Source organism: Sparus aurata, chromosome 9 (genome assembly GCF_900880675.1).
Source record: "Sparus aurata chromosome 9, fSpaAur1.1, whole genome shotgun sequence".
Lineage (NCBI taxonomy): Eukaryota > Metazoa > Chordata > Actinopteri > Spariformes > Sparidae > Sparus > Sparus aurata.
In genome coordinates, this window is record NC_044195.1 from 22193615 (window position 1) to 22218739 (window position 25125).

General features: G+C 41.6%; 2 protein-coding genes across 5 annotated transcripts; one reads left to right on the forward strand and one right to left on the reverse strand.

Annotated features, from left to right (window-relative positions):
- The first annotated feature begins 290 nt into the window (after positions 1-290).
- On the forward strand, positions 291-13235 carry LOC115588164 (receptor-type tyrosine-protein phosphatase-like N). The gene is made up of 23 exons (XM_030428551.1): positions 291-303; positions 702-812; positions 1303-1420; positions 1555-1702; positions 1849-2050; positions 2186-2263; positions 2517-2642; positions 2842-2876; positions 2961-3232; positions 3320-3406; positions 3504-3583; positions 3734-3798; positions 6158-6367; positions 7581-7841; positions 7933-8080; positions 8996-9069; positions 9497-9574; positions 9787-9906; positions 10978-11144; positions 12014-12067; positions 12228-12292; positions 13098-13171; positions 13209-13235. The coding sequence occupies exons 1-23, from the start codon at positions 291-293 to the stop codon at positions 13233-13235; spliced, it is 2613 nt and encodes an 870-aa protein (XP_030284411.1).
- Positions 12328-24234, reverse strand: dnajb2 (DnaJ heat shock protein family (Hsp40) member B2). 4 transcript variants are annotated; one of them, XM_030429322.1, is made up of 11 exons: positions 23904-24222; positions 21839-21927; positions 21465-21574; positions 21235-21288; positions 20948-21067; positions 20472-20546; positions 19950-20088; positions 19465-19535; positions 18801-19055; positions 15408-15478; positions 12328-13380 (listed from the first exon to the last, which is right to left on the reverse strand). In XM_030429322.1, the coding sequence occupies exons 2-10, from the start codon at positions 21901-21903 to the stop codon at positions 15450-15452; spliced, it is 918 nt and encodes a 305-aa protein (XP_030285182.1). In that variant the 5' UTR covers positions 21904-21927; positions 23904-24222; the 3' UTR covers positions 12328-13380; positions 15408-15449. The 4 variants fall into 4 exon arrangements, with proteins under 4 accessions (XP_030285182.1, XP_030285180.1, XP_030285181.1 ...); XM_030429321.1 differs by lacking the exon at positions 12328-13380 and adding an exon at positions 13608-15223; XM_030429320.1 differs by lacking the exon at positions 15408-15478 and having other exon boundaries at positions 23904-24226.
- Between the last annotated feature and the right edge of the window lie 891 nt (positions 24235-25125).

The following is a 25125-nucleotide window of genomic DNA, read 5'->3' on the forward strand; positions in this document are numbered from 1 at the left end:
GCACTGATATGGGCCCGCAAGCAAGACGCTTAGAATGATGCATCGGCTTGTTTTTGGGCTAACGTTACATTTCTCTGTGTGCTGCGCAGTAGAGGGTCAAAACATTGGATGATTTCACGATCATGATCCGAGTTGCTATTATTATTTCTGTTGCCATGAGGCAGCCTGCAGGTTAGCAACTATTTCAAAGGAGATTTTTATTTTTTGCAAAGCGCACACAGCGACAATGGCGGAACCTTGTCAAAAGTAATGTGACGAGCGGCCTAAGTGTGTGGGCTGCGCTTCAAACCATGACTCACGGCTGTGAGCTTGTGCCGTGTGGGCTAACACAAGAACTAAAGGGGATTACAAAGTACAGTACTGTGCCGCAAGTTCAGCTTCATTTAAATACTGTATGTGCCGTAAAAATCAAAGGGAAGAAAGACTTGATTCGACGCCATCTTACAGATGCTGAGCCTGTTTTCACAGCAGGCGTTTCGATTCGTCATAGCGGCAAAAGCACAGATGTCACTAATGACAACAATGGCACCAAGCCTGAACCAGTACCAGACCTCGACGCCGATGCAGCTAAACAGAATTCAGCCACTCGTTATTATTTACACATGTGCTGTTTCAAGATTTTGCCCATTCTCGGGGCTGGGAGTAACTTATAAGGGTAAAACAAGGGTTAACCTTTCTTCTGTGTTTGTGTTTCATTCCAGACGGGCTGTTCGGTCAGTGTCTCAGCTCCAAGCAGGACAGGGTCCAGTTCCAGGTGTCCGTTCCTGTCCTGAAGAGGATGCAGGAAGTCCTCAAACAGCTCATGCTACAAGGTGAGATAATAGACACAAATCATCACCAGCAATCAGTTAGATTGAGTACCACATAGATTCTAAGTAGCCTCACTGTGACAATTTAGACAGTACGGTCTTGCGAGACTTGTTGATAATGCTTCATTTTACCGGCCTGCAAATTTCATGGTAAGGAGGTCGTAATTGCCAAGGAACATATTGAAATCTTTTTTTAAATTACCCCCAGGTGACCAGGATAAGTAGTCATTAGGTCGACTGGAATAGCTGAAAATCAAGGTGACCATGAATTGTGAGTTGTTGTGGTCATAAACGGACCTTTACTTTAACGTTGTGCTGACCTCAAGGACACTCTATGAATACATGCAGAAATCCACTTCAGCTCCTCTGAGAAACAGTATTGACTTCAGAGAATCTTCCTATGTCTTGCACTAATAGCTGTGTGTGTGTGTGTGTGTGTGTGTGTGTGTGTGTGTGTGTGTGTGTGTGTGTGTGTGTGTGCGCGCACGCGCAGGTCTTTCCTGGCAAGATGACATCACACAGTACATTCTATCAAAGGAGCTGAAGAGAGTTCCCCATACCACCCAGCCCTCCAAGCCCAGCGCCTCCTCTTCCTCTTCTCATTCATCTCAGTAAGTAACTCTCCGGTGACATTTAGTCAGAAACAACACATGGACAGAGTCGCGTGCATCCGTTCATTCAACCCGAGGCAACGTCTATTTCCAGTCTGGACATTTTTCCTTTGTCCTTCCCTCTGGGTCGCCAGGTCCAAACAGCACATCCCCCATCACCACAGTCCTAAATCGGGGTCCGCACCTCCCGAAGGCAACTATCTGGACTACATGATTGTTGAGCCGCCTCAGTCTCCGCTACGAATGCAGACAGTCTCCATGGACCCGTACACATACCACCAGGTACACATAATTAAAACATCATTTTAGCGTTGTCAAATACACAAACAAATATAAAGAATATTCAGAAATATACATACAAAATCTTTGATGTTGCACACATGTATGCACACAGCACTTAACCAGCAACATATCTCTCCCCATTCCAGCGCAGATATCAAGATGAGGTAGAGAGATCACTCATTGGGGCAGGAGGCGGTTACGTCCGCCCCTCTTCAAGGTCCCAGGCCAATCAGAGAGAGCGTGAGCGAGAGCGTGACAGGCAGCTGCTGCAGGAAGCTCTGTCTCTCTACCTGGCGTCAGCACAGCCTTCTTATCGCCACCGAGGGCCGGCTTCCATGGCTCCTGCAGGTGAGCAGTCCTGTCAGATTTTATACAGAACAATAAATAATGATGTAGCACACAAGAGAACATGCCAAAAACACGATTTGTTTGCTATTTCTAATCAAAGCTCTTTACCATGATCATCTTTAATGCTGTGAGCAGGTCTGCCTTATTATGAAGACTTGGAACTGGAGATACCAGTGGACTATGTGGAAGACTACACCCTAGAGGAGAGACTTGGTACTACTGGCAGACAACAACAACGGCTCCAACAACAACAACAACAACAACAGCAACAACAGCAACAACAACAGCTGCAGAACAAAAAAGTTCCGCAGGACTTTGGCACTCTGCCTGGAAACGGAAATGGTAAGAAAGATTAATTTATCTTGATCTACACTTTGAGCATGCTTACAAAGTGTGTATATTCAGAACATGCGTCCATATTTCACACCATGCAAAAGGCCGTGCTAACTTTGCTACCCTGTGCTAGACGGCCTGCTTCAGAGGATGTCAGGCGTCCTGCAGAGATACGGAGTCGACCCCAGGGAGCTCAGTCAAGAGCAGCTCTACAAGTTAGCCCTCATTCTGCAGCTGCTGCAGGCCCAAGACAAGACAGGTACAGCCTTACACCTGTTCCCCATGTTCAGATTATTGGATCAAACAAAGCCAACCCTTTGGACTGAATTATGCTTTTATCAAGTGTGATGCAAGGTGGACATCTTGATAGCTGACACTTGAGAAGCAACATATTATGAGATGCAAATGATCACTGTAATATTTATTTGAAAACAATGTGTTTGTCCGTCTCGACACAGATCCCAATCAGAAAGACCTCGTCACCCTGAAGGAGGTATGTCAGCATTCGACGGTCAGAAGTGTTGGTGAGAAAATCCACTATTCGTCGCTTACAGCTCTTCCATCATTTTCCCTGTAGATGCAGCTGCTAAAAACAGACAGTGTGTCCCATAAGCCGGAGAAACCTGCCCCTGTTCCTGTTTCTGGTCCCGCTGCTGCCCCTCCCGCCCCCTCCTCCGTGTTGGCACCGGCCACGGCTCCGGCCAAGAGCGCCAGCCTCCCTCCTTCAGCATCCCAGGCTCCGCAGGCTGCTCCTGCTGCACCCGGAGTGGGCCTGAAAGAGCATGGATTGCCACTGGTGGAGGGCACAGGAGGCAAGGAGGAGTATGGGTACATAGTCACCAACCGGAGGTCAGCAACTCGATCGAGGCCAAAGTGTGTCATGAAAACACTAAAATCACGTTAACATAGAGGATAATGATGTTTTTTCTTTTGTAGTCCTCTGAGTTTGTACGACGGAGTGAAGCTGCTGGAGCTGCTGGCGGACAAGATACACCTGACGACCAGCAGCTTCATAAACATTAGGTACGCCACCGCTCCGCGTGTCTGTCAGTGTTCAAGAGAGAGAGTCGTACATTTTCCTATTAGACTCTAAAGCGTCCCTGTGGCTTTGTGTCGCCAGTGTGGTGGGTCCTGCGCTGACGTTCCGTATCCACCAGAACGAGCACAACATGACGGCTGCAGAGGTGGCTGCTAAAGCCGGTGAGGCTCAAAAAACACACACACACGCTGACACCTTTCCCTACCCACACATAAACATGAAGTGGAAAGTGTGTGGGCGCGTTGCACCGTCTCTCTCACTGTTTTTCACTCAAATTTCGCCAAATGTTTGTTGTTTTTTCACCCCGACAGTATCTGAAAAGAGCTTCCTGGAGTCGGAGACAGGCCTGAAGATCATACAGACTGGTGTGGGAGAGGTACGCAATACACACACACACACACACTTAACACACGAACACACTCATTTCCTTTGTAACCCCTCCTATGAGTAACATATGAAGTGGTCGTCACGGCAACAGAGATATAATCACTGCTGTGTATTCTTTGCCATTTTCATGCAAAACTGTCATTTCATGGACAGATTATCCGACTTCCTGACAGTCTTGATTTTCACATTTTGGCCACCAACGTCTCTTTAACGTGTTTTTGATGGATCTTCCACTCGTGGGATTCCTTTGTGGCTTGATTCTTCATGTTCTGTGGTAAACATGTGGACAGAAACATTTGATTCTAAAAGTAAATATATATTTAAAGGATTAAACATAGCTCCGAAAACAAGTGTTTTTTTTGTTTTTATTTCAATTTAACACACAACTTTGAGCGACTGAACCTTGTGTTTTTTTTTTTTTTATCTTCAATCAAGAATCAATTGATGCATATTCTCCTGCTGGCCCTATCATCAAATACCATTAAAATAAGGTGCTGATGCAGAAAATGTCAGCCTTGTGATGCAGCACAGATAAAGGCAGTCCATCTGTCTCACCCACAGAGCTATACTCCACTTTGCGCTCTAATATTGTGCATGGCTGTTAGTCTCGGTGTGTGCGTGTGTGCCACCTGGAGGGCAGGTGGCCAGAACGAATCAGCACGGCGACACCTCATAACAACCAGCGTTTCACTTGTTGCCATGGTGCTTCGTCTTCCTCCACCTCCTCCCCCCCCCACCCCCTGTGGCTTCCAGATCCCAGGTGCTATGGCAACAGTCACTAAGTGTCATTAACCTCATTATTTTCTGCTCACACAAATAGCACGACTTCCGGACTCAGCGTCGGCACCTGCATCTGGAATTTCATATTTAATGGATTAACACCCATTAAGGCAGAATATCAGGATAACACAGCAAATTAATTCAGAGAGTGTGTGTGTGTGCGCATGTGTGTGGGCATGGCACTGATGTGATCTGAGAGATGAAAGAAATCACCCATAGTGATAGTGTTTTTTTTTTTCATCAGCAGTGCTCATCAGTTCTGGTTAATTCTTTCAGAAAAGGCATATTTATCGGATGAATTCAGTCCATTTAAATAGAAAGAAAACCAGCGTGCAGGTTACATTTAAAAAGAATGAAATATTTGATTAAAACCAGGCAACACACACTGAAAGAGAGATTTTTTTTAAAAAAAAGTATCATGAATTAATGACTGAGAGAGTGAAGATACATATAAACTGTGGTGACACCAAAGGAAAAAGCATAAAAAGGCTATCGAAACTTCATACAAAGGTATATCAGAAAAAAATAACACACACACACACACACACACACACGTCAAGGATGACAGAACCATCCATCAACATTAAAGCCCTCCAGTTACAAAATATTTCAACTCATCATTTCTGGCAGCAGAAGCTTCAACACACAAATGTTTCATATGTGCACTCTTCAGCGGTTTCAAGTGATTTGTATTGTTGATGCGCCCGGAGCCAGTTTCTCTTGCTTTGAAAATTGTGTTGATGGTTAAGCAGTTTTATATTGAAATAATTTCTCAACTTTTTTTTTTATTATTTCATTGTCTTCCGTCTGTGACAACACGTGAAAAAACTATTTCGTGTGTAGATTTTGACCCTCAGGGCTTCCGTAGATGTTGATCAACAACTCCAAAATGTTAGTTTGTTTGTAATGAAATACAAATAGGAATTTACAACACCCGTACACAAGGCTTTTTATAAATTCAAATATAAAGAAGAAAAAAAAGACAAAAAAAGGAAAAGAAAAATACAACACAGGTACAAAAACAATACAAGTAGGCATGAGTGATGTTTCAAGTGAGCAGGAGTGTGGTGATTCAGTCTGTGTGTGTGTGTGTGTGTGTGTGTGTGTGTGTGCCTGTGGACATTAGGATTGTAAGATGTGTGTGTTGAATTCTGCTCTGTGTGGTGAAAACTGTTTAAAAAGCTAGAAGATGAAGAGGAGGTGGAGTGGCACTCTGTGGCGGACAGCACGGATGAGTGGCGTGTAATGGATCACGGTTCAGTGATCGCCGCGGAGCCTCCGCTGTCACACTGCCTTGACTTCTGTCTTTAAAACTCAACGTCAGCCTCTCACTGAGCACACCTTGCTGTCACACACAGTTACATAGAAACAAGGGTGTTGCTAAAATGAAACGAGTGACCTTTGAATTCCAGCGGTGGGAGCAGATTCCCCGGGGTAGCTCAGCTCGGGTTGACTGATCTCGGAAGGCAAGACATGCGTGTCGACAAATGGTCTCTGTGTGTTTTCTTTGTGCTCCCTCTCCTCTGTTCATATCTTACTCACCACTCTTTATGATCTCTGTTTCCCAGAGGACAGATGCGCGGGGTCTCCCTCAGGTAACCAGGGTTTCCGAGGGCTCCAGTGGGACGGTCATCACCCTTGTTTCCATGGCAGTCGTGGGCGGCGTGCTGGTATTGGCCATGGCCGTGGCTTGTCTAAGGCACTACACTCAGCAAGTGGCCAGTGGCAAGCTCGGCCTGGGGCCCGAGGGAGGAGCGGAGACACACTTTGACTACCAGGTAAGGCAACATGAATAGATTCAAGACTGAGGAAAGGCCTTTTTATATAATTTCCCAGAGGTTTCCTTGGTTTGTTTTCTTTGTTTTCACCTTGGTCTCAGAGTCTCAATGCTATAATGGATTGTACAGTTTAAGAAACCACATTGTGGATTGTCAAAACAGCAGCACATTTACCTTTGTTATTGAGATCATCATAGGTCCAAAGAGAAGTGAGTCGTTATCCGTATTATGTTTTGAATGTTAATGACATACAAAGTATGAAATGCCCATATTAAAGGTGCAGTACAGTATGCACCTCTTTTTTTTATGAGCCTGTAACCGGATGATACAACCCTTGATACAAGGAACAGCAGTTTGCAAGAGCTCACATGAGTTTTAGATGTTCCTTAAAGCAATATGTTTTTGCGGTTATAAACATTTGTGCAAGACAGGCCTGTCCTACAGCTCTAGAATATACTTAATGAAATACTTTATACTTTGTTAATTTAAAAAAGTGACATATTGCACATTTTATGCTGAAAACAAAGCACCCAAAAGTCCTGCTTGAGTAAAAGTAAAGATATCATGTTAAAATATTGCTTTGGTTGAAGTGAAAGTCATCCATACAAATAGAGAACAAGTATCTGATATTAAATATACCTGAATAATATTATACTATATTAAATAGACTTACTATCAAGGATGATTTTCTTGCAATAAATGTGTTTTATGAATCGAAAGTACACGTTCAAGTGAATTATACGATATATGTTTTTTTATGTATGTAAATACTGTATACTTTGGGTCTACCGATTATCAGCCTGGTTGATTATCAGATCCAATATTCAGCATGTTTCAGTCATTTTTCACTTGGTTGTTGATTCAATAAATCAATTCTAAAATGTGCTACTCTAGGTTTGAGGCACCGTGCAAATCTGGGGAGTGGAAGTTTAAAGTAGTAGAAAATTAAAATATTCAAGTTAATCTGCATCTGTACAGTATTTGAGTCAATGTTACTTTCCACCACTGAGCAGATTAATCATCAGAAAGTGGTCATCAGTTACGGCAGCTGAAGCTCAGTAAAAGCCAAGAATCTTCAGTTTTTGTCACAGTGTTTAATATCTAGTTTAAAAGACATTACAGTAACTGATTATTGATAAATATTGCCAGCCCTTTAATCAGTTACTTACCTTTTTTTATGCTCTACATCTCCCTCTCCTTACTTTTCACTCAGGAGTTATGTCGGCAGCACATGGCGTCCAAATCCTCCCTGTGTCGCCAGGACTGTGTGGCCGGCGGGAGCATGGCGGGGTCCGCCATACCAACAGGTGCTGGCGGTCGAAGGGGTACGGACACGTCCCGCGTCAGCAGCGTCTCCTCCCAGTTCAGCGACGGCCCCCAGCACAGCCCGTCCTCCACCCACAGCTCCACCCCGTCCTGGAGCGAAGAGCCAGCCCAGTCCAACATGGACATCTCTACTGGTCACATGATACTGGTGAGAGAATGGACTTTTCTCTCTGTACGAACATCACTTTCACTGTTTAGAACGTCTCCAAATTTGTTTTTGCATCTTTCCTCTCCGTCAGGCGTATATGGAGGACCACCTGCGTAATAAGGACCGTCTTCAGAAGGAGTGGGAGGCTCTGTGCTCCTACCAGGCTGATCCCAGTTCAGTGGCTGTGGCTCAAAGCTCGAGCAACATGGACAGAAACAGACACGCCGAGTCCCTCCCCTGTTAGTCAATCAATGTGTCACTCTGTCTGATTGTTCATCATGTAGACAGTGGAGGAATTTAACTAAGTACATTTATTTAAGTATTGGACTGTAAGAACAATTTTGGCATTGTTGAACTTTACTTGAGTATTTCCAGTTTATTCTACTTTATAATATAATATGTTTTATTCTACTACACAAAATTGTATTGTAACACTCATAGTTACTTGTTGCTCTGCTGTATGACCTGATGCAGCTCTGCAAACAAAGGATCTAAAATTGGATATTCTATAATAAATCTAACTCTTTGAAAGGATCCATTCTGCAGAGACTAAGTAGTCTAATAATTTCAAGATGATTTAATATTTCAGCTCTTATAATTTAAATGTAAAAGATTACTTTACTTGGTTATTAAGAGGTTATTGCCCTGTAATTTCCTGACTTTTTCAAAGTAAAGTCAGCTTTTTAAAATTTACAGTGTAAAAACTGATTTTGCATTTGACACTAATGCTGTCGTTTAAAGGTCCAGTGTGTTGGATTTAGAAGCATCTATCAGCAGAAAGGTAGCGGTTAAAACGTAATTGTTTTCGCTATTGTATAATCACCTGAAAATAGGAATAATTAGTTTTCGTTGCCTTGGAATGAGCTTGTTAATCTAAAGAGGGAGCGGGTCTTCATCCTTACCATGATTTTAGCGTCCACTGTAGGAGAGGGTGAGGCGAGGGGTATTTAGTTGGTTTCGACCTGCAACATTACCACCAGATGCCACTAAATCCTACAAACTCGACCTCTAAGTAAAGGGCCAGCTTACTTCCTCCACTCTTGCATGTACATATCAGTCATCAATGAAAAAAAAGACTCCTAAATGAATATTAAGTGGTGAACGGTGGTTAGTTAATTCAGTGACTCACTGTTGACGTCTGTTGTCTTTGGCAGATGATCACTCTCGGGTGAAGCTGAAGTCTGAAGTGAACTCCAGTAAACAAGACTACATCAATGCCAGCCTCATTGTAAGAATCCTTCTAGTCTTCCTATCCATAACTTTGACACCATGTGATGATATTTATAATCATTTATAATTGTTTTTTTACATGGTGGTTTATCCCGGAATACAATATGAACACGCAGTGAGAACTTACCTCTTTAATAGGAATACACATTTGTCGACTTTGAATATTGTAGCCATTTAGGTTTTACCTTTCAGCCTGCAATACCTGTGCCCAACCCTTCCTCTTTATCAGAATACACCTGACTGAAGTTTAATATTTAGCTTTCAGTCCATTTAATGTTACATAGCACATCTAGTTCTCCTCCACGTCTCAGTAAATCTTGTGGTTCCTATGTGGAGGGCAAAGAACTTTAAGCCAGTGTCTCATGTATTTATACCCATATTCCTGACTCAAATCTGCTCTGTCTCTTTTCCTTTTCATCCCACAGTCTGATCATGACCCTCGCCAGCCAGCTTACATCGCCACGCAGGGACCGCTCGCTCACACTGTCGCTGATTTCTGGCAGGTCGGTACAAGCTTCCCCTCTGCTGTGTATGTTTTCCTCCCTCCTGCTTTTTCCGTCCCAATGCAGCGGGGTTGTGTTGCTGTTTTATCCACGACAAATTAAAATGATCTAGGCCAGTGGGCCGTTCAGTCCACCTGCAGGGAAATAAATCTGCCTTGTTTCATACAGATGTCACGGTTTTTATTTTAACACGTGTTCTCTGTAACCGACAGATGGTGTGGGAGAACGGCTGCACGGTGATCGTGATGATGACAGCCCTGGTGGAGGACGGAGAGAAGCAGTGCGAGCGTTACTGGCCTGATGAGGGCTCCTCACTCTACCACATCTACGAGGTTAATTTCCTGTTGCAACTCATAAAACCTGAATTTCACAGATGGCACCGTGCATTTTATGGTGCAGTAGGTAAAGCATCCCACACAGATTTATAGAAGAGCGGAAGGGTTATGTGTTGTAAGAATAATCCAAGATAAATCTTAACAATTCAGAGAACAGTCGGGTCTCCACTCAAGGAGTTTTTTAACTGGGTATAAAACAGTCTGAATTTAATACAGACTCCTCTATATGACGCAAACAAAACCACCATCTTGTTTTTTTCTAGGATTCTCTTTTGCCTGCTTTTTTGTCGTCTGCCTTTTATTCCGTGCCTTTTTTAACCTGCCTCCATGTCTGCAAACCTTAACAGTTAAAAGGAGGGGAAACGACAAAGACTGTAAGCCTAAAGCAAAACCTGACATGTGAGGAGAGAACTTACAAAATAAACCAAGAACTCGCTGAACAAAAAAAAAAAAAAACCCAACCGTGACAGATCTACGGACACAAAGGTAGTCGAGCTCGTACCACTTTTGTCCACACGACTTGAAGAATCATAGTCCTAATACAAGGAGAAAAAAAACACAGAAAATACAGAATTCAAATGTATCAATTGTGAGTCTTCCTATTCCAAAAAATTTCAGATTTTTTTTCTGCCGTTAAAATTCTTTGTCCACATAAAATACTGGCTGGGAATTATTCCATTTATGTAATTGCAAGATAACAGCCTTCAAATCTTTTACCTTATTCACCAAACCCTTCCTGCATAAGATCAGAACTGGCCATGAATGCATCTCAGTTGCATACCAGCAGCTGCTTGAGGTGTATTAACATTTTCAATACTGTATATACACTCAAAACTGTGTTACGACGCACTGATGGTTTGTCTCCCCCTGGTGCCAAACCTAAGTTACTTATTGATTTGTTTCTGTGCGAGCTACAATCCCTTTTATTTATGGTTTTGGGAGAAATCAGTAAGATATGCATCGTGTTTTTAGATGAATGTTTGCCAATGCATCATTACACCACGTACAGGTTCCAAAATTCCGGCTGCTGACAATCCCCACTCTGTCTGTCCCACCTGTGTTGATCAGGTGAACCTGGTGTCAGAGCACATCTGGTGTAAGGACTTCCTGGTGCGCAGCTTCTACCTGAAGAACGTCCAGACGCAGGAGACCAGAACCTTGACGCAGTTCCACCTGCTGAGCTGGCCGGCTGCCGGCATCCCCACCTCCACCCGACCGCTGCTCGACTTCCGCAGGTAAGGGAACTACGCAATTACTCAAACACGCACGCACAGACGTGTTCTCGTCTTCAACAGGTGTCATAGGATTCAGTTATTTTCGATGGCAAACAGGTGGTCAGGACGCAGCCGGTGTAATGTTGCGATGACTCAGCGGGTTCGATTCCACCAGATCTCCTTCATCACATCCATCTTTTTTTTTCATGTTTCCCACTGGTCCCCCGTCATTCTGCATGTTGTGAAATCAAACTACATCCCTCTGCTGCACATTTCACACCCTGTCCATCACCTCAGCTCTCTGTCTCTCTCTCCCTGTCTCCCAGTGTGCAGGTTGACAGGTTTGTATTTTAACATCTCCCAGTGTCATTTTTGTGGTTTGCAGCTAGTACTCTGGCTCCAGTTGCATAGTCACAAAAATGAGCATTGGCAGGTGTGACTGGCGACTGCAAGAGGGACAGTGAATCTGTGGGCTTCCTCTTCACCTATTCTTTCCTGTTTTACCATCACGCCGTCACCCACCAACTCATGCGGTTTCTATTTTACCCTGTACTGGAATTCTTTACCTCATTCCTTATCTCACAGTTTTTCTGTGTCATTACAAACACGTCGTTCCATTCTTTGTTCGATCTTCCTACTTGGTCACTGCTTTCTTCCCGTTGCCTTTTAATTTCTCCGCTCAGCTCCTGAAACCTCCATTTAAGACATTTATAATTGTGTTGCATTTATTAATGTCTCGACAACAGTTCAATATGTGTATTTATAGCATACGCGAACAAGGTTAGTTGCAATGACAGAGGTTGTCATAAAGCCTTTGCAATAAAGCCTGTTTTTTTTTCTGTTCTTTGTTCTCCTTTCTTTCTCTGCTGTCTCTTGTTCCTGCTTTTCAGGAAGGTGAATAAATGCTACAGAGGCCGTTCCTGCCCGATCATCGTTCACTGCGGGTAAATTAAAAAAAAAATCTTAATCTTATGAATGTCAGATTTCTGTGAAACAGCGGGATGTATTAACATATGGTATGACTTTACTGACTAATATGTTGGGAAAGCAGATGGAGGTAAAACACATTCACAGTTTCCTTTTTTACCTCTGCCACTCTCACAGCGATGGCACTGGCAGGACTGGCACGTACATCCTTATTGACATGGTGCTGAATCGCATGGCCAAGGGTGAGTCACACACACACACACACACACACACGCACTTTTACTTGTGCTTTTCATACACAAATAGATTTATTGCCAGAGCATTACTTTTGATACTGAAAGATGTTTAACATCAGGCACCTTTCACTTACTTTTACCTAAGCAATAGTGTAACATGGTATCTTTACTGTAACGATGAAAAAACATGACTTTTAGGTTCTTTTTAAAACCCTTCCTCCGATGCATACATAGGGTTAAATTCAGACCTAAATGTTTTGGCATGTAGTCCGTCCAAGGTGAGCAAAAAGGCGATGGAACATTTTGTTCAACTCAGTTTGCTCATATGGGCTCATTGTGTACACTAATGTGTTACCCATTGCGGACAGCAGAGTGGAGTATAGTATTTTATATTATACTATTATTATATATATATTTTGCTTAAACACTGTAATCTGCTGAAGTTCATGGATCGCTTAAATGGGCAGTTCCACAAAGTAGCTCTCAAATGAAGTCTAAATATACATACATTACAGTGTTTTGGCTCTTTTGACTTCATTTCTCTTATCAGAACTCACTTTTTGGTACAATAACTAGCTAACATTTCACAGAGTAAGACATAAAATGAAAAAAAAAAAACCCAATCAACACCACTAAAAGTAAAATGTAGGGGAAAATCTTTGATTTGGATCTTTGCATTTACCTTTTTATTAATATGTTTATATTAAGTTAATCATTTAAAGAGAAGATTCTTGTCTTCTGTAGCCATAAGAACTGTTTCAGGAACTCTCCCAAACTGTGATAGTGATGCTCTTACTGTTCTTGTTGGTAGGAGTGAAGGAGATCGACATCGCAGCCTCACTGGAGCACATCAGAGACCAGAGACCCGGCTTGGTCCGCACCAAGGTACCACCAATCTGTTTGTGTCTTTGCACTACTTCAGCACTTAAAAGGTGGACTTCGATTATAGTCCAACTGTCTCCCTCTCACTTTTCACATCCCCACCCCCTCTCTTCTCCCTGCTTCCCTTCGCTCTCTTCAGGACCAGTTTGAGTTTGCGCTGACAGCAGTCGCTGAGGAGGTGAACGCCATCTTGAAAGCCCTGCCACAGTGATCTGAGGACGACAGGAGGACATGCACAAGCACACAGAGATAAAAACACTACAAAGCAGTCATGTATGTCCGGCCCTTCACTGTAAATAAGAATTTGCTCTGCCACACATGGAGCGGTTACTGCTCTTGTTTTCAGCATGCAGTATTTCGCCATCTCCTCATCTCCTGGGTTTCTAAAACGTTTTGGGAACTTTATCAAAAGTGCATCAAGTGGTTTTTTGGCAGGGTGTAAATGATGAATATGGATCAGATTTATTTTTCACCAAACAAATTTGAATACCTCTATGAAGTTTCTACCTAATTAGACATTTACAAAACTACCAAAAAAAAGGAGAGACTTGCATATACTGTGCCTGTGTGAATACAGATGAAATTTCCCCCTTTACCTTTTTTTTGAGTCTGACATTGTTATGTCACGATACTGAAGTGTAACATCGTTCACCTCTCTGATTCAACATAAACCCTTTTTACTGGACCTCAACTGATCGACATCAACAGAAGATTTACCAACAACACTGAGGGTTTGTTTGATAAATCACTTCCCAAACTTATCAGACTGCAAAGACACACATCTTGCTGATATACACCTATGATTAAGTCACGTTTAACCCCCTGAGTGTGGTGTTGTGTGTCCACCAGAATACTGTATGCTACCGTCTGGCGTGTGTTGATTTCCAGCAAGTTTTTATCCGTGAGGCTTGTCTTTGCCTTGACAACATGATTGTTTGCTTTCAGGCTCTGGTCGTTTTGTAACAGATGCTGTACACTGAAAGTACGCATCGCCTTCTCTCTCTCTCTCTCTCTCTCTGCACACAAAGTTAACTTTGGGTTCTTTCCAATCGTCTTACTCAGTGTACGGCCTAGTGTTCATGTTCATATTCATGTAAATAATCCACCCTGATGATTGTGTTTAATTCATGTAGCAGAAAGATAGAAAATATCTATAAAAATGTATTTTTGACTTGACCTGAATAAATTTGTGACGTGATGCAGCAAAAAAACGAAAAAAACAAAAAGGCTCGACTGATCATTTTTAAAACTATCATGTCATCTAGTGAGTATCTTTTTCGTAACAAAAATATTTCAAAAAAACGCTAATTTTAATTCATTACTTCTATCACATGTATTGACTTTAGAGTCATGTATCATTCAAAATGTGTCAATAGTGCTTACAGAGCCGTTCAGGAAGTGCCGCCTGCAGCCAAAAACAAGTATATCACATTATTGTCAAAATATTTTTTGTTCAAACTTAAATGCCTGACAAATAATTAGTATTTCACCTGTCATATTGATCAGGAACTGTAAAGATGAAGGATTGTGAAGGTAAACAACAACATTTTGGCCAGCAGCTAACGTTAGCGTCTAACCACCTCCATTTGTAGCAGTTTGTCAGATTACCCTACATTTAGGCGACTTGCGTAGCATAACATTATCCTAGCATCAAGGCTTGACGCGATGTCAAGGGAAAATGGCCGCAGTGTGAATATGGTCAATATCCTGTAGCTGAGATAAACTACCACCAACTGATACAGAGTAGTCAGCAGGAAATGTTTTATTTTCTCTGCTTTGTATGTTTCAAAGCATTTTTTTTTTCCAGTTGCAGGCATTAAATTAAAATTAAAAGTTCAGCTGAAACATTGTCAGTTAATGCAGAGATGAACAGAACTAACTCCTTTAGTTTCAAAATACAAAGCATCCAGTCGTTTGCTCTACAATGAGCTTCAGTCCCCAAACACACTCACTCAAACACACACATACATATGAAATACTAAATGTGTCATTCAGCAGGTAGGAGCCATCGTGGGCAGAGAGAAACAAGTGCATCAAGGGGAATTGACTGTTGACCTGTAAGAGCAGACGTACAAGGACATGTTACACTTTACTAGCATTACTTGTAATAAATAAGATTTCTAAGAAAAATGGGAGTTCATGATCGGAGCTGATGTACGTGGGGCTCATGGGGGCAAAGGGGAGAAGGAGTGACTGAAAAAAACACTCAGGGTGATTCAGGTTCCCGCTGGTTCGTTACCTCAGGGCAGGCTAGGGCACAGAGCAGCATGAGCCAATCAGGTTAGCTTGTGAAGGCCTCGAAGTCTGAGTCTGAAACAGGAAGCAGGAAGGGTGAGACAAAAATGTGTATTTGTGTCACATTATGAATTTTCACAGCTGCTTTATTTTCAAATCACAATGAGATCCGTTTACAGCATATGCAAGACAATGCACGACAGTCATTAAAGACGATTCCAGCACATCATTAGCTGATAAACTAAATTAAAATTTGAGCAGATGAGATCAGCTGAAAAGACAGATAAGAAAACAAAATTGATAAAAGATTTAAGGAGGTTGGAAAATATATATTCTGGGGCTGCTTAAAATGTGTAATGATTGGTGAAGGATATAGCAGCCTGAATATCTACAAGGCTGCATTGGTTTTGACAGGCATTTGTTGGCAAATCTACTGGAAAACAGCAGAACGAGATTTGAATTATTACTTAACAGTGTGTTCTTTTCTTATCTTAAGTATTAAATGTAATACTTGTATAGCACAAAGTCGAGGCAATTAGATGAAAATGTGTAACTATTACGGCCATGGTTCTGTTTAAAAAATCAAATATCCCAACTCCTCTTCAGCTCAATCTTTATTTGTAATTTACCTTTTAACAATCGGAAAATAAAAATAACAAACACAATTCAATGTAGTATAATTACAGGTGGATATAAGGGAAACCACTGGCCTCTTTCGCTCTCATTCCCTCCCCCACACAGTAACAGCTTGAAGAGGAGGAATATTAAACAACTCAGACAAAATTATTTTGAATAGTTTTAACCGATTATTTGTTCTCTTAGCCAGTGATGACAGCTAACCTATAAAGTTAAAAGCAAAACGCATGCAATGTAAATCAATTAGGCACTCAAGAAAAAAATATATGACAACATATCTTGCTTGAGCAGTGTAAAGGCAGGGCTGAGGAGGGGACACTGCTTGTAATAAGATACAGGCGTGTCGCTGAACAGCAGCAAGAAAATAAGAAGTTAAGAAATTAAGAATTAAAGTAATTAGGAAATATAACTGGCACTAAGTATTATTTTTAACACCTTTGTGTTTTGGCACCAACTACACATTGTGTTACTTTCAGCCTTGTTTCACAGCAACAATCACATTTAAAACATTTAATAGTTGTGTGTGTGTGTGTGTGTGTGTGCGTGCGTGTGCGTGTGTGTGTGCGCGTGTGAGTGTGTGTGTTTTCCAGTGTTTTGTTTTCCTTCACATTGCAGCTAAAACCACTGAATACTATCGTAAATTATGTAAGCATGTCTTGCTCTGGTGTTAAGGTGTGAATGTACATGCCAATATTACAAAACAGAATATTTATATTAATTGTCAACGCAAGGTATGTCCTTCATTTAGGCAGATTTCTATCACTTATTTGTACTAGTCAGGCCATTTTATTCCAGGCAGAAACCTGAAGAAAATCAGTGCAGATGGAGGGAGGGTTTTGGAGTTGCCCAGGAGCACAACAGTCTGTTTAAACTTCAACACTGTGCAGCTCAATAAACATGTGGGGTCTAGTGTTTTGCCCAGGGGAAATTAATCAACAGATGTTGATAGAAGGAAAATGCAGCAACATGTCTCCCCTCCACGCTTACAGTTCGAACCAACCAAAAGGGCACCAAACCTAGCAACGATTTGTTGAAAAACCTGCATATTTTTAAACATTAACACAACCATCACATACTACTGACTCTGAATCCTCTCACTCCCAATCACCCATGTATAGTTTTGTGCTAGAAAAAGCTGGTGCTAAATGGATAAAATAACCCACAACAACAAAAGACATTTGCTTTGCTTGAAAATGATTTGTTGTTCTGACTCGGCACATTTACCCTACATATGTAAACAGAGTAAATTAGCCAGAAGACACAAAGGCACAAAATGGATCAAAATATATGCGACTCATCAGACTTATTTCTAGCCCCCATGAAACCTTGTGCGAAATACGGGCGTGACTTCCAGCAAGTCCTGTAGCTTAAACGCAGCTGCTGTTTATCCATAGTAACAGCACGCTAATCGTATGACGTGTCATTAATTCATGAAGACCTAGAGTAGTAGCTTCATCATGTATATATTTCAGATACTATTATTATTACTTAGCCTACTTAGCCAATGCTTCTAAAGCTTTAAAAGTGCCACTAGTGCGTCAGATATTAAGATACTTTGTTAGTCTGGTTCTGCCGAGCATCGAGAGTATAAGCCATAACTATTTCCCCGCTAACCTCTCCAGCGACCTCCCTAGGAAACATGTGGAGATGTATAATGATTGTTTGCAACGGTGGTTTACAATCAGTCACAATGCTGTACACATTCTACACTGCACTTGGCATACGAATTTCAAAAACAACTACAATCTGACCTATTATGACAGTGATATTTTAGTAAAAGTGAATTAAGGCCAATCAATGACACGTAAACTCTGCAGAATTGCAACTTTGCAATTGAAGTATGTGCATATTTACAAGGTATTTATCTTTGCAAAGTGTGCCATGTGTGCTTCAACTACTTTTTGCTTTACATATTCAAGAAATAAGTCTAGGCTGATCAGTAAACAGAGCTCTTTTTTTGATCAAAATGCTCACCAGAGAAAGTTCCGTGACCTACTTTCGATTTTGATCTATTGTTTGTGACACAGTTCTGATACATTCCCTCTGACTGAGAGCCGTGATGAGAATATTCTATGGCAGGGTCTCAACTGGTCCAAACACACACAGCACGCACACACACACACGCACTCACGCACGCACGCACTCAGTTTAAACTCACTACCAACTCCTCAATCCCTAAACCAACTCTTTTCTGTCCACATTAATATTTGGCAAATTTACATACATTCAGAAATAATCTAATAATCTTTTAAGCTGTATTGGCCAATTTAATGGTAATACACCACAAAGGCGACCGTTAAAACTGCAAGAAAGCCTTGGGATCAATTGAGGCACCGTCTCAAATTTAGATTCCAGCAATAAAATTACATTAGAGTCTGGCTGTAGGCACAACACTGAGGTCAGTATAAAGAATAAGGCATCCCAAATGCACACACACTCCATTAGCACACAACACACCCACACTTCTTTTTCTTTTTCACACTACTGTCACTGTTTTTCACGGCCGGTTCAAACTCTTCTGGACTGCTCTGTGGCGTAGTGCTGGAAGTTGTGGGTGACTCAGAAGAGTCCGACTCTTTGGTTTCCTTCACCTCCTTTTCCTCTCTTTCTGCAGGCCCTGGGCCCATTTTAACCTGCCCGTCTACATCGATAAACATTTCAGTACCATTGATATTCAATTTTGTAGTTTTAGTACTAGTACTAGTAGTAGTTTTTGTAGCCTTAATTTTGCTCCTCATGGCTCTGTCCCCACCCAGAGCACCTTTTATGATGTTGTTAACAGCTGCTCTCTCCTCCGCCTCCAGCTCTGACAGGCTGCATGCCAAAGCCGTCTGCAGGTCTTCGTCGTACTCGTCATCTTCTTCATCCTCGCTGCCTGATGCCACCCTGTAGTTGTAGTTAACTGACTGATGTGTGGCAGGTGACTCTTTTGGGATTTGTGGCTTCTGTTGTGAGCTCCAAGACTGGCCTTCTCGTAGGCTCAGCTCCAGCGCGAGGGCCATTTCATCCTCCACACCTGTGAATAACACGCAGCAACACAGCTGAGTATGGTCAAAAGCACCATGAAGTAACCTGCGCACTTTTTCTTCAATAACGACATCTGAAACCTTTTTAAATATAATAGCTCCCGATCTAAAACTAATTTGAAAAAGAGGAGGGATAAGCAATGTTGCAAAAACAATGACTGGAGTGAACTTTTAAAGACATGGCACCTTCATTACCCATAAGGCAACAGTCAGTGAATGACATCACTGGAGGCAAATTATCAGATTACATTCGGCTTCCTCTGCGGCCACACAAGCCTTTATACTATTTCTTATTTTTCTAACATTTTTTCACATATGCAGTAGTACTCCCCAAGACCTGTAAACACACTATAATGTGTAAACTTAGTGGCTTTATCCTTTAAGTGTGTATGAACTTACCATTAATTAGGACACTCTTTAACACCCCATCCTCCTCAATCTCTATTCTTTCCTGCCCGTTCTCCTTTATCCTGTAGCCAAGACAAATGAACAGATAAATAGTAGTATTAAATTGAGTTTGTGTGCCATCTTGTATAAGAACTTAAATCATCTGATTGAATATTCATGTGGTGTTTGATAATGTTTGATTACAGATATATATCTTCCACCAGTGCAGGTTTATAGAAAAATAGCACTACCATCTGAGAGGTATATAATGGTAGCTCTATAACTGCACTTTGCGGTTAATAAAAAACAACAGTAACAGAAAAACGCTAAATGCAGCAAACAAATAGCTCAGGTACTCTTTGAAACAGTTTGTCATACTGCTTAACTTGTTTTATATCTTCAGCTTACATTATCTGACATTTGCAAGTGCTAGCCTATCACATTTGAAAAAACGAATTCCCTAGTGGGCTAACATTTCTAAGGACAGCATTACATACTTCTTTGTGGTGGTGCGTTTGCCATTTATGATGCGAGTGGAGGTAGAAACCGATTTGAAGTTGCCCATCCCTCCGCCCATGCCCCCCATGCCGCCCATCCCATCCAGACCACCCATGGAAGAGAAGCAGGTAAATTCACCTGAAGAAAGGATGGATGATCGGGAGAGGAAAGCAGAACAGAAGAGTATAATTTTGGTGGGTTATTAAAGAACCTCAACTGTGCAAAGAAAATATCACTTGTGTTACTGCCACAGAAAATGTGAATTTAGGTGGGTTGAAATGTATAGCAAGGAGTAGCTAATATTAGAAAACATAAATAGAATAACAAGTGATTTACTCAAAATAACCATAACCCATGGTTACATGAGTTGGACAAGTGAGCTAGCTGAATTAATACTGCTATGATTACATGGAGATTAATATGCGTTTTTTAATATTGTGGCCGCAGAATAATATGCACTCATGTCTACACAGCATTAGATATGCCATGCTAATTTACTCATTAAGTATCTAACTGCTTACCTCCTGCTGAAGGAAATGAAAAGAACCCAGTGTTGCCGAGGCCAGAGGATGAGCCACTAAAGGCTGGGAAGTCATCTGAATGAAAGACAGACAGTGAAAGACACACTTGTGATTATTTAAATACTGTACTGTTAGGTTAAATGTAACATCACAGTTGGTTTTTGTAGAGCTAACTAACAAAGACGTTGAACTTTAGTCAAACAAAGGCATTTGAGAGCTTACATTTAATTATTGCAGCACAGGTGAATTAAAGGAAAAGGGTAGATGAGCAAAATCTCAAAGAAAAAACACGTGTCCAGATGGGTATATTTAAAATAAGATTGACAAAAATTACAAATGAAAAAGACAGCCATTACTTTGTTTGTTAATTTCCCCCATACATCCCCCTATTGTAAATAGAAGAACATCTCATTTTTAACTACACAAAATTTCAAAATCGATTCAAGCTACTGTAAATATAATGACGTATAACTTACCAAATAAGCTGGAGACGGGATCCTGACGACCAAAGAACTCTCTGAACACCTCATCTGGGCTGCGGAATGTGAAGGTGAATCCTGGGAAATCTGATGATGCAAAGCCTGAACTGGAGGAACCTGGAATATTACGTTAATGTGGTCAGGTGAGTAAAGAGCAACCGAGAAGGAGAAAGAGTGGGAGAAAAGAGTATATAGAAGAGAAAAAAGGAGAATAAGTGTGACGGGTGAAAAGACAATGAGAGCCAGAGAAACAAAAGTGATAATTGCAGCAGGTTTCTATTTACCTGGGTGTCGCGTCCTGTCCTTTCCAAACCTGTCATACTCATCACGCTTACCCTCTGTAGTGGAAGAGGAGTACAATTTAGTGATGGAATAAAAAGTCATCAACACCGACACATCTCTCTTTTTCTCACACAAACATTCATATGTCACCATAGATCAATTACCAGCCATCTCAGAAGACACACACACACACATATGAATAAACACAAAGAAACACACTGCTCTGACTTACTGTCAGAGAGGACTTCATAGGCCTCAGCCACTTCTTTGAACTTTTTCTCTGCTTCCTCCTTGTTGTCTGGATTTTTGTCTGGATGCCATTTCAGTGCTAGTTTCCTGTACCTGAACACACAACACAAACCCTGACTCAAACATACAATCAAATACATATGGATAAAGACGTGCAATGATATTATGTTCTCTTCAACAACCGCTACAACGAAAGATGCATCGTGAAAAGAGCTTTGGAGAATACGACACTTCTGCTGTTTTTGAGAAATGTGAAATTTCAACTGTATTTTAAATTCAAGTGAAATATGAACTTATTACTTATGAATTAGCGGAAAAAGTCCTTTAACACTTGAGACAGACTCCCAGAGTGCTTACGCCTTCTTGATGTCGTCCTCAGTGGCTGTTTTAGACACTCCCAAGACATTATAGTAATCCACCATGTTGGTTCTTGTCGCTCCTCACCCCTAAAAGGAAAATACAACTTAGTTTCCTTAGAGTGTTTAGACATTTCTGCTTTGTGATAAGAAAAAAAAAAACTCTGAAAAACTTTGGTATTTCTGGTATTTCCTAAAATCCAAAAAAGGAAAAGAAACGGTTCTGTGCTCATTATTTATTTAATTTGCAGAGAAGAGGCCATACACAACAACAGCTGTCTAAGGAATGTCCTAACAGAGCAATGTGTGATGTATTGGATTTTAACTTTTTTTCCTGTCATGACCTTTTCTCGGGACTGTGTGGGCGTGAACAGACAAAATTTGGTTAACATCTCCCTCACTGTCCTGTTACTTTTGACACATCTGTTAGACTTCCACTATCCATACATTTTCAATGACATCATGGAATTCCAAGCAAATCTGCAAATCTTCAACATAAACAGAGAGGTAATCTGTTGGAGCAATGAAAACATCTGTGTGGTGGCTGTCTTTAGTGTCTGTTTGACAATATTTGCTTCATCTCCTTTAAGGAAAGTAAATAAAATGTATTGAACTTATATTTTGACTGTTGGGACCCACAGCAAAATGAATTAAACATGCATATCAAAATTCAAGTCATTTCTTTTTGGAAATAATTTAAATTAGTTTCTAGTTTATTTGTCAAACTTAAATGTGCATACAGATTCACAAATGAGATTTTAAGGTGAAGCAGGTACACTGTAGAGTAGGGGTCAACGAATATGGCTTTTTCAGTGCTGAAACCGATTATTAGAAATCGAAGAGACCGAACAATTATATTTGGGGGGAAAAAAAGAGAGAAAAGTTCTAACAACTAACAGAATAAATACAATTTACTCAAATACTGTTGAGTATAATTATGTATAATTTTCAGGTACTTTACTTGAGTACTTCTGTCACTCCTGTCCACTACCTTTATTTGACACATTTAGTTACTAGTTACTTTGCAGGTTCAGATTATTCAGTGTTTATAGGCTGTTAGGCTGTGGTGTTACCAATCATGGTGTGAGAGGATGTTGCATCACAGCCAAGGTAGCACATGCGTTATTAATAATGGCCCCAATAATTAGCCAGAGTTGATAACCGGTGTGCCCCAACTTTCTATAAATGTTACATGCAAGACATTAAACAGGATTTCTGTTTTTTGTCCTGCACAAACTACAGTAAATGAGTCACAGACGGCTGTTCTTATTGTGGGTGTCTTAATATTATTAAGGTTCACATGTTTGTTTGGTTTTTTTAACCATATTTATCAGTTATTAACAACAATAGGCTGTCACACTGTTTATAATTACACTGTTTATATTGTTAATACCATGTATATACGAATCTATTTCTATTTCTTACGTTTTTATTGTATTGTTTTTGTTCCATTATTATTGTTTATTAGTCAACTGAACTTTCCTTTGGCCGCTGTGACACAGAAATGTCCCCGTTTGCGGAACAAATAAAGGAATTCTAATTCTGAATTTGATTCTGATTCAAATAACTGATGGCAATAACTTTTGGCACCCGTACCTAAAAGTCCATCTGCCAAGTGCGTTCTTGAAGCGATCACACCTCAGTACAGTCAGTGGTTCCATTATAGCCACAGACTCAGCATGCCCACCGCCATGCCAATCTCATTAGTTGTCTCTGCAACAGTTTCGGGGCTGAGAGGGGGTACTTTCCAACACTGAGGTTTTAATAACTAAACTTAACTTTCTCTGTCCCCCCTCGGGAACAGCCGTGCGCTAACACATGTATTATTACTATGTTATTTCGAGCTTCGTGGCATCTGACAACTGCTGCTGACATGACAGTGGGCCCACACACACTAACACACACGGGCAGATGCACTGACAGGCGCTGCTGCTGTCTGCATCCAAGTATAATCATCGAGGGTAACATTATTTAGTTACGCGGTTGACACAGTATTTCTGATTGTGGCCAAGTTGGAAGACGGAGGGCTAGCTAACAGGTTACGAGTAGCTTAGCTTCGTACTTACCGTTAGTCTTGAGCCCAATTAGTGAGCAGTTGGTATCCAACGTTGACAATGAATTGTTATGATAGCGGTGTCCCTGGAATGTACTCCCCCTCTTCTACTTCACAGACAGCTTCCACCCTCTTCAGCCGTCCACCGCCCCGACGCGAGTATGTCTGCAGTGTGCCGCCGTGCCTCTGTCGTCCTACTCCACGGGTCCCACCGGGGGGAGACGAGCTCACGGTCCGCCCTGTTTACACTGTGTGCCGCTGGACCGGGCTGCCACGCGCTACGTCACTCCCAGCTGACTGAGGGGGGGAAAAAAATAGAACGTCTAGAACATGCCAGCGTTCGAAGCTACGTCACCACCCCCGCCTTGCGCCAACTGCAGCCTGTTGCTCCGCGATAAACTGGCGTTAAATCTTCCCCCCAAAACAAACGGCAACCGCCATTCAGGTCAGACACATAAAGCAAGCTGGAAGATGATATTTCTGAAATAATTATTAAAGGTGCAATATGTAAGAACTAGCCACCTGTCGAGTGTTCTACTCAAAACAGTAGGGGGCAGCATATCCCGTGCGGAACCACCAATTTATGCTAACTTTAGCTTCCATTAGCTCAGTTGGCAGCAGTTAGCAGTCCGTGCTGAGAAATGGTGCTATTTTTTAGGTTACATCTGTCAGCCTGGCTTTACTGGGTTTGACTTGTCATGACAACCCAATCGGCAGGGATCTACCCAAGCCCCCAGGAAGCGGGGTTTGTAGCCTTATCTTGTGTGGCCGAACCGTGTAACGAGCCCTGAGGCCAAAAACACTTTTTCCATAAGCTAAATTCGTAAAAGAAGGGGGTGTGAAATGGTGGATACCTTGTGGTGCTTACATCTCTAGCACAGGAGCTTTGGACCAAGACACAGGCTGTGTCCGAAATCACCCACTCATTCCCTACCCCCTAGTCACTACATAGGGAGTCCAACATAGTGGACTATATAGTGAGCTCATCAGCAGAAATAAAAACGCACTTTTGGACACTACTCCGGTGCCGTTAACGACGTCACCACTGTTGCTCAGTTAAAACGTGAATTGAAACCTCCATGCATTCGTCCGCAGCTCAATGCATGATGGTAAATATTGCTTGGTAAGTGACCATCAGTTGTACACTACTTTTTGCAATGCATTGTGGGATACTTTGATTGCGTTATATAGGGTATAATATTTCCCACTAGACATTCAGACAGCACTACAAAATG

Bases quoted from the DNA above. Each gene is read 5' to 3' on its own strand.
- dnajb2 (XM_030429319.1), bottom strand. From the start codon at position 21,903: ATGGTGGATTACTATAATGTCTTGGGAGTGTCTAAAACAGCCACTGAG. The intron at 21,068-21,234 runs GTAAATAGAAAC...GTAATATTCCAG, and splicing joins GGACAGGACGCGACACCCAG to GTTCCTCCAGTTCAGGCTTT. The intron at 19,536-19,949 runs GTATGTAATGCT...TCTTGGCTACAG, and splicing joins AAACGCACCACCACAAAGAA to GATAAAGGAGAACGGGCAGG.
- LOC115588164 (XM_030428551.1), top strand. The intron at 1,421-1,554 runs GTAAGTAACTCT...CTGGGTCGCCAG, and splicing joins TCCTCTTCTCATTCATCTCA to GTCCAAACAGCACATCCCCC. The intron at 2,051-2,185 runs GTGAGCAGTCCT...TGCTGTGAGCAG, and splicing joins GGCTTCCATGGCTCCTGCAG to GTCTGCCTTATTATGAAGAC.